The following is a 10276-nucleotide window of genomic DNA, read 5'->3' on the forward strand; positions in this document are numbered from 1 at the left end:
AGGATGATAATATTTACTTCTGCAATAAATTCTGTAACAGTTACTATTAGAACGATAATATTTACCATAAGGATGATAACAGTTACTAGCAGGATGATAATAGTTACCATTAGGATGGTAATGTTTACTATCTGAATGATAATAATTACTTCTGCAATAAACTTTGTAACAGTTACTATCATGATGACAATATTTACGATTAGAATGATAACAGTTACTATCAAGACGGTAATATTTACTATCAGGATGACAACAGTTACTATCAGCCTGATAATAGTTACCATTAGGATGGTAATTTTTACTATCTGAATGATAATATTTACTTCTGCAATAAACTTTGTAACAGTTACTATCATGATGACAATATTTACTCTTAGAATGATAACAGTTACCATCAAGACGGTAATATTTACTATCAGGATGATACAGTTACTATTAGGATGGTAATGTTTACTATCTGAATGATAATATTTACTTCTGCAATAAATTTTGTAACAGTTACTATCATGATGATAATATTTACGCTTAGAATGATAACAGTTACTATCAAGACGGTAATATTTACTATCAGGATGATACAGTTACTATTAGGATGGTAATGTTTATTATCTGAATGATAATATTTACTTCTGCAATAAATTTTGTAACAGTTACTGTCATGATGATAATATTTACTCTTAGAATGATAACAGTTAATATCAGGACGGTAATGTTTACTATTAGGATGATAACAGTTACTATTAAGATGGTAATAGTTACTATTAGGATGGTAACAGTTACTTCTGCAATAAATTTTTTAACAATTACTATCAGGATGGTAACAATTATAATTTCTAATGGTAACTGTTACCATCTTTACTGTAAACATAACTATTTAGAATAATTATAATAACTCACTCTAGTTAACATACAGAATTATAACAACTATTATAAATATTGTAAATATTACAATCTAGATGATTCATACAATCATCTAGATAATATTATCTACTATCGGACTAATGGTATAAATTTTACCATGCCTAGATAATAGTTTCTATTATTCAATTTTCTGACTATATCGGGCTTGCCCCATTGATACTCAATGGGGTCCTATGATGATGTATGGGGCCTAATGTATGCTTGGAGATAATTTCTAGTCAGGTTCTTTCACGTATTTTCGGTCTAACATTTTTATCCGGGTTTATGAATTTTGTTTAGTAGTTTTATAAAATTTTATAAAATGATTTTCCACGGGTTTCGATATTTTATAGTTTTTGACATGATCCCAAATTTAACTCTAGTATCGAGACTAGAGATTGAGACATTTAAAATGTCAACTTACAATTTAAATAATGTCAGTATGTGACACATTATCACTCAACGCCGAATCATTTAGCCAATGAATCATTCAATAAAGTAGTCTATTAACACCTTCGACTGTTCACTACTCATGTGAATAAAAAATTTTTTTCAGTTTTCTTCTAACGCTCATTAAAAATGAACGTTAAATTAAACGATAGCGTGTGGCAAAAAATTTTGGTGTACGTACCGGCAATAAAATTACTCAGAGTCCGTGAGGTCAGTAAGGAATTAAATCGTCAAGTTGAAACAGTAATAAAAAATTACGATGTTTGGAAAATGATTTGCTCGGATGACAAAATCGCGCCGTGGGTACATAAAATATTAGAATTAATTGGCGCGTATCAATTGATACCAGCAATTGAAGACTTAGAAGCCGAGATTTGGAAACAAATATTTTATTCATTCAAAAAGTGGCGGTTTTGTGCCAATTATACTAGTGAGATAGGGGAATTTTTGATTATTGAATCGACCGATAAAAGTATCGTCTCCTGTGACGTTTATGGTGAAATTATGTTTATTTTAGTTTTCAAGCTTCTAGCCTATATGAAAATAACATAAATGATCAAAATATATGTAAAAATATATGATAAGTATCAGAAAATATACGTGGCGAATTAAACTATATTTTCTGATAAATTTTTTTTTTATAAAAATGTATGATATTCATCATATATGTGTCCGTATATATTTAGCGTATATAAAATATATATGTCAATCATATACAAACAATATATTTTCATCATATATGAAAATATATATTCTTGTCATATACGAAAACTATATTTTTATCATATATAAAAATATATTTTTTTATCATATACGAAACATATATTCTGATCATATATAAACATATATTTATATTGTGTATGGAAGAAAAAAGTTTCTTATTCGTATTCCGTATGAAAATAACATATATGGTCAAAATATATGTAAAAATATATGATAAATATCAGAAAATACATGTGGCAAATTTAATTATATTTTCTGATAAATTTTTTTTTATAAAAAAGTATGATATTCATCATATATGTGTCCGTGTATATTTAGCATATATATAATATATATGTCAATCATATACAAAAAATATATTTTCATCATATATGAAAATATATATTCTTGTCATTGCGAAAACTATATTTTTATCATATATAAAAATATATTTTTTTATCATATACGAAACATATATTCTGATCATATATAAACATATATTGTGTATGGAAGAAAAAAGTTTCTTATTCGTATTCCGTATGAAAATAACATATATGGTCAAAATATATGTAAAAATATATGATAAATATCAGAAAATACATGTGGCAAATTTAATTATATTTTCTGATAAATTTTTTTTTATAAAAAAGTATGATATTCATCATATATGTGTCCGTATATATTTAGCATATATATAATATATATGTCAATCATATACAAAAAATATATTTTCATCATATATGAAAATATATATTCTTGTCATTGCGAAAACTGTATTTTTATCATATATAAAAATATATTTTTTTATCACATACGAAACATATATTCTGATCATATAGAAACATATATTTATATTGTGTATGGAAGAAAAAAGTTTCTTATTCGTATTCCGTATGAAAATAACATATATGGTCGAAATATATGTAAAAATATATGATAAGTATCAGAAAATATATGTGGCAAATTTAATTATATTTTCTGATAAATTTTTTTTTATAAAAAAGTATGATATTCATCATATATGTGTTCGTATATATTTAGCATATATATAATATATATGTCAATCATATACAAAAAATATATTTTCATCATATATGAAAATATATATTCTTGTCATTGCGAAAACTATATTTTTATCATATATAAAAATATATTTTTTTATCATATACGAAACATATATTCTGATCATATATAAACATATATTTATATTGTGTATGGAAAAAAAAAATTTCTTATTCGTATTCCGTATGAAAATAACATATATGGTTAAAATATATGATAAATATCAGAAAATATATGTGGCAAATTTAACTATATTTTCTGATAAATTTTTTTTTTATAAAAAATATGATATTCATCATATATGTGTCCATATATGTTTAGCATATATAAAATATATATGTCAATCATATACAAAAAATATATATTTCTATCATATACGAAAAATATATTCTGATCATATATAAAAATATATGAGTTACATATATGGAATACATATATTTACTACTGCATATAATTTTATATTATATTGGCGAAAATCTCTGTATGATTGTTTATAATATACAATATAATATCTCATATATTCTTTTGTTGCAAACATATACCATTTTATATATTTTAACCATATATTGTTTTTTTATACGGGAGAGCTTTTAAATTTTATTTTAGATGATAAGTAAAACAATGATACGAATAGTACTAATAACAAAAAAATTATTAATGATTAGTAAATTAATGGATTCCCTACAAAAAAGTTATATATAATTTCTTTGTATCTTTAACCATAGACTGGAAATAATCGATCTTAGTATCAATAACTTTTTTCTTAGGTCATCATTTAGCTATAGGTACTACTCAAGGAACAGTAAATATTTTTCATATATCATCAGATGAATTCGAACTGATATCTGATTTCAGACATTATTCTATTGCGATAAAAGATCTGAAATTTTGGCACACAGGTATGGTGAAGAGAATATTTAATTAATAACTTTTAGTAGGCCTAAAAGAAAATGGTCAGATACAATCATATATGGTCATGTATTATCAGATATGAGTTTATATATGAAGACGTATGGTCAGGTAAAATTTCATGCATGATCGTATATCCCATACGAAAAAAATACATATACGGGCAAATTACATATATGAGACATATATGAGGCATATATGAGACATATATGAGGCATATATGTCTCATATACGAAATTTGCCTGCATATATACTTTTTTATACAAAATAAATTTGAACACGATCAGATACGAGCATATATGATCATATATGATAATGAATATGATCATATATGACGTTGAATATGATCATATATGGCTATAAACGACATTTGTCATGATCATATATATTCGTGGGTCATACTTATGAATCACGAGTGTCAATACTGCATCATATAAGATACCAAGCAAGATCACGTGTATTGATATCTGTATTGATATGTGATCATATAAAACTTTACTGATCCGGTAAACAAACTCAGATATGATCATATCTGAAAGTAAAATGATCTTATTTTTATGTCTGACAGCATGTATGATCATATCTGATGTCATATATAATTAAATATGATGATACTGATTAATTTATAATCATATATGATGATATAAATCCGTGTAAAATCTTATATGATCGTACATGATCAAATATGATTATACATAACCATATGTGACTATGAATGATTATACATTTTCATACGTAGTCATATATTATCTTATGTTTATGTATAATCCGTAATAAGTATTTAAATGTAGTCATATATATAATCATATATACGCCTGCCAAAAATATTCATAAATGATCAGATCAGGTAATTTCTATATCTGGTCAATAATGAGTATTTATCTATAATTATATATGATCATACGTATATTTAAATGATTTTTAATATTTGATCAGTTATCAATATTTATAAATAGTCATATCTAATCATATATCTTCATATATAATCACATGTAATCACATACAGTCATTTATATTCACTTATGATCATATATCTTCCCATATAATCATATATCTTTATATATGATCACATGTAATCATATATCTTCATATATAATCACATGTAATAATGTATAATCATTTATATTCATATATGATCATATATCTTCATATACGATCACATGTTATTATATACAGTCATTTATAATCACTTATGATCATATATCTTCCCATACAATCATATATCTTTATATATGATCACATGTAATCATATATCTTTATATATGATCACATGTAATCATATATCTTCATATATAATCACATGTAATGATGTATAATCATTTATATTCATATATGATCATATATCTTCATGTGTAATTACATATAATTATAGATTATCACATATCTTCATATACGATCACATGTTATCATAGACAGTCATTTATAATCACTTATGATCATATATCTTCCCATATAATCATATATCTTTATATATGATCACATATAATCATATATCTTCATACATAATCACATGTAATCATATATATCCATATACAATCACATATTTTCATATATAATCAGATGGAATCATAGATGATCACATATCTTCATATACGATCACATGTTATCATATCTGATCATTTTTATTCATAAATGATCATATATCTTCACATATGATCAATAGTATTCCTGAGCTTTTTTTATTAATAATGTTTTTAAAAATTTTATGTTTTATTCAATAGGCGATTTATTACTGCTTATAATTATTCATGACAATAATGATATGATTAGTTGGAACGTTGATAAAAATGATCAGTTTTTACTATCTGAGTCAACAAATCCAAAATTTTCTATGGTCAGGTAAATTAAAGATAAATTTTTATGAATAATTACCATGAAAAAAAAAAAATAATAATAATAATAATAATAAATCTGTATCTTGTTTGTAGACGAGGAACTAGGCACCAGATTATTTTAAACGACTCAAATAAATTTCAAAAATCAAAAACAGAAGGTGATAAAATATTAACAAAATTTTTTAGAATTAACGTACTCGACGGAGAAAACAATTCGCATTCTGTTGAAGATTTTTGTGACGCAAATAATCAAGTATTTAGAAAAAAAAATTATTTTTTTTTATATATGATTATGAGCTATAAATTATCATAAATTTGATATGTGACTAAGAAGAGCTTCTATTAAGAGGAATAATTTTTTTTTTTTTTTGTAGATAACAATTCTCGCATTATCTGACGATAAAATAATTATAGAGACATTCCCTGGAAACAGTAGAGAAGAATTTAACGTTAAAAAAAAATTATATACAAGTCAAGTGATAACATACATCCCGATAACAAATCTAGTGTTCGTTATTGACGGTAAGTTATTTGGGGCAAAATGGGTTGACGCAAATTAAATAAAAAAATTATTAAATACTAGTGAAAAAATCATTGCATAAAATTTTATAAAATTGTTATGGAATCGTATAAAATTTGAATCTAGTATTAAAGATGATTTCTAAAGATTCACATAATTGAACAAAAAAAAAAAAAAAATTAGAGGGTGGGGCAGAATGGGCCCCTTCCCGGGTCAAAAAATTGGATCTGTTTTAAAATAAATAATAAGTTCAAATATTTTTTCTTTAATTCAAGTTTATATATTGTATTTATTTTATGTAGGAATTTAATCTGTTTTTTCCAGTACTATTCCTTATTCAGGCCAATATCAGACTTATTTTTGTATGATATTTAGTCTGTTTTAAATCGGGTTTAGACTAAAAACAGACTTTTTTATTATAATTATTGGTCTGTGTTCAATTATTTTTAAGGACAAAAGCAGACTTTATTTTTTATAATTTATAGTCTGTTTTTAATCGCTTTTAGATCTAAAACAGGACTTTTTAAAAATATAAATAATAATAATCTAGATTTATAAATTTATTTTAATTTTCTTAATATTAGAAACGCTAATGTGCTTCCGTAATAAGATGTCACAAGAATTCTGATGTTTTCTAATGCCAAAATATTTTCGATTTTATCCAGTGAATAAGAAAAATTTTTTTGACATTTTAAGAGTTATTTTATCACTTTTATTCAATGCTATAAATATTCAGTCAAGACAACTAAAAATTAAGCTGTCAAACTTTCATTAACTGCCGACATTTTTAAACAAAAGATACTAAATAAATAGTAAACAAAACATAATCAATTCTGTAACTTAATATTTTTGTTATAAATATTGCCCATAAATAAAAATTTTATGTCCATGATTTAGTCTACTTTTGTCCTTGCGAATGTTCAGAACTAAAATTTTCTAAAATTCAAGAATTAATCTAGTTTTGTCTGCCTGTAACACGATTGTTTTTTAGAACAACAGGTCGAAAACAGCTTAGAATTTTTGTAAAATATCAAAAACTGATTAAATAATCTAATTAGACAAAAATCAGATCAAATTTTCCAGTCTAGGTAGATCAAAAAGATTACTTTAGCAGATCCAAATTACGGTAAATTACCGTAGTTTACCGTAAATAACCGTAAAGTACCGTAATTTACGACATTAGGCAGATTTATCGTAATTAACCGCGAATTGCCATTATTTACCGTAAATTGCCGTAATTTACAGTCAATTACCGTAAATTGCAACAAACTACAGTAAAATACCGTTTTACGGCAAATTTCCGGTAAAATTGCCGCAATTCGCAGTAAAATATGCGACATTACTGCGGTATTTTACCGCAAATTGCCGTAATTTACAGTCAATTACCGCAAATTGCGACAAACTACGGTAAAATACCGTTTTACGGCAAATTTCCGGTAAAATTGCCGCGATTTGCAGTAAAATATGCGACATTACTGCGGTATTTTCTACGGCAAAATTGCAGTATATTGCGGCAAAAGTGCGGTATTTTACCGCAATTTTGCCGTAATTTACGGTATTCACAAGATCACCGTAAAATAGGCAAATTACGGTAATGTACCTAAAAATGCGGTAAACTTGCCGTATATTACAATTTTCACTCTCCCCTATTAGGGGGGGGGGAAATAGGTCACTCAAAATTTTGAGTGGCTTTGTGAATGGTTTGGGGGCAAAATGGGTCCCTTAAATGTTGAGGACCCATTTTACCCCCACCCCCCCCCCTATCCCCCGGCACCTATCCAGTCTAATTATATTTTTTTTCTCCAGACACAATTTTGTATATATCAACAATAAATGACTTAAACCAATGGGAAACTAAGGAGCACATCTTAACAGAATCATTTAAAAAAAATATATCGTCCATTGTAATGCACTCGAACGTAATCTTCTTCGGTACAAAAAATGGTAATATTTAACAACTGAAATAAATAAAAAAATATTTATTGCAGCCAAAATATAATGAATTAATTCTCAATTTCAATTTCCCAGGTAAAATTTACATCTTCCCAACAGTTAGCATCCAACAGCTACAGAAATGTCAATTATGTTACTTACCCTACAAAAAATTAACCATCTGCAATAATCCGATAATAAAATTAAATGTAACTGAAATCAACGATGAAATTTTAATTGTCGCAGTTACTGCGACCAAAATATTTACAATTAATTGGTATAATTAATTAACTAAAAAAAAAAAAAAAAATAATTTGAAATTTCCAATAAAAAAAAAAAAAAAAAAAAAAAAAAAAAAAATTTAGTAATTATTTGTCAGTTGTCTGGTGTCTGGTCTTGCTGGTTAAAGAAAAAAATTAAAAGATAGCGCGTGCCCCGAGTCGACAGTGGATCAGCAGATGAGGAAATTAATCGATCGCAGAGAATTTTTTTTTTTTTTTTTTTTTTTTTGGTGGTGGTTAATGTTTTATGTAGTTTGAGTGCGTGAGAATGTGAGAATACTCGTCGATAAGTGTATGTATTTATGTAGGGGGAAGGGGGAGGGGGAGGATATGTGAAGAAATGGAAGAGTTAATAAAAGAAGAGAATGAAGAAGAGGGACGATCGACCACCGGTGAGACCACCGGTGATGCTTTTGGGATATGCTACTTGATTTACTTTGTTTTTAAACTTACCTGTACTTTATATACGCCAATAAGTTATATATGTATGTATATATATATTTATTAGGGTGTATTGAGTACGAGTGAATGTGACTTGTTTTATTTTAGTGCCAAGATTTTTATAATTTTTTCAGTGGTGTGCAAAGATGTGGCCACTAGACTTAAAAATTTAGAGGTGTTCCATCTAATTTAAAAATTTTTAGAATTTTTTAAGCCATAGATCGTTAATTAATGATTTTAATTACCTAGAAATATGTTTGAAGGAAAGTGATGGCAGATTTGATTTTTTACAAAAAATCAATGGGCGAAAAAAAGTTTTATTTGGGCATTTATAATGTATGGTATATATGTTTATTAGGGTGACCCAAAAAACGGATTATTTTTTTTTTTCGAGTCTCTTATGAAAATTTGTTGGTTTACGATGTTTTGAGAAGCTTCAAAAATCAGCTGGATAAAAAATTTTGAAGAAATCGCTCACGAATTTTGAAAATATAAAAAATGATCGAAATTTGAATTTTTATTTTAAATTTTTTTCTTTTTTAGTAGCAATAGTTCATATTTGTGAAATCATGACTACGCTGAAAATTTAAGCCCAAAATTTGAATATTTAAATCTCGCTCGAGAATTTTGAATGTTTTCGAGTGCTGTCTTTTGAACGTTTTCGAGCGACCCGAGAATATTGATAATAAAGCTTCTCGATTTTTTCACCATCAATTTGCATCACAATCAATGAAAATATAACAGAGAAATATAAATAATAAGTTATTTACATACTTTTTTATTTTTTAATTCAAATTTTCGGTTTTTTCGCTTATTCAAAACTTAGCAAATTTTATTGTTTAAAACTGTCCTGTATATTTTTGGTTATGCAAAAGTCATATTTTAGTGAAATAACAATAATTGAGTTATAAAAAAATCTAAAAACTAATTCAAAGTATTAGTCACATATTATCAGTTAATATTCAAAATTCTTGAGCGCCGGTTAAATATTTGAATTTCGCGCTAAAATTTTCAGCATAGACATGATTTTTCAAATATAAACTATTACCGCCACAAAGAAAAATTTCGAAGTACAAAATCCGAATTTCAATAATTTTTGATATTTTCAAAATCCGTGAGCGACCTCTTGAAAAATTTTTATCGAGCTGATTTTTGGAGAGACTTCTTACAACATTGTAAGCCAACAAATTTTCATAAGAGACTCGAAAAAAAAATAGTTGGTTTTTTTGGGTCACCCTAATGTT

The 10276-nt window shown here is 26.0% G+C and overlaps 1 protein-coding gene across 1 annotated transcript; it reads left to right on the forward strand.

The window, feature by feature from the left end:
- Positions 1-1381: 1381 nt before the first annotated feature.
- Positions 1382-8599, forward strand: LOC103573007 (uncharacterized). The gene is made up of 7 exons (XM_053741752.1): positions 1382-1846; positions 3882-4013; positions 5745-5862; positions 5952-6111; positions 6233-6380; positions 8185-8322; positions 8407-8599. Exons 1-7 carry the CDS (start codon positions 1480-1482, stop codon positions 8595-8597), a joined length of 1254 nt encoding a protein of 417 aa, XP_053597727.1. The 5' UTR covers positions 1382-1479; the 3' UTR covers positions 8598-8599.
- The last annotated feature ends 1677 nt before the right edge of the window (positions 8600-10276 follow it).

Source organism: Microplitis demolitor, chromosome 9 (genome assembly GCF_026212275.2).
Source record: "Microplitis demolitor isolate Queensland-Clemson2020A chromosome 9, iyMicDemo2.1a, whole genome shotgun sequence".
Taxonomy (NCBI): Eukaryota; Metazoa; Arthropoda; class Insecta; order Hymenoptera; family Braconidae; genus Microplitis; species Microplitis demolitor.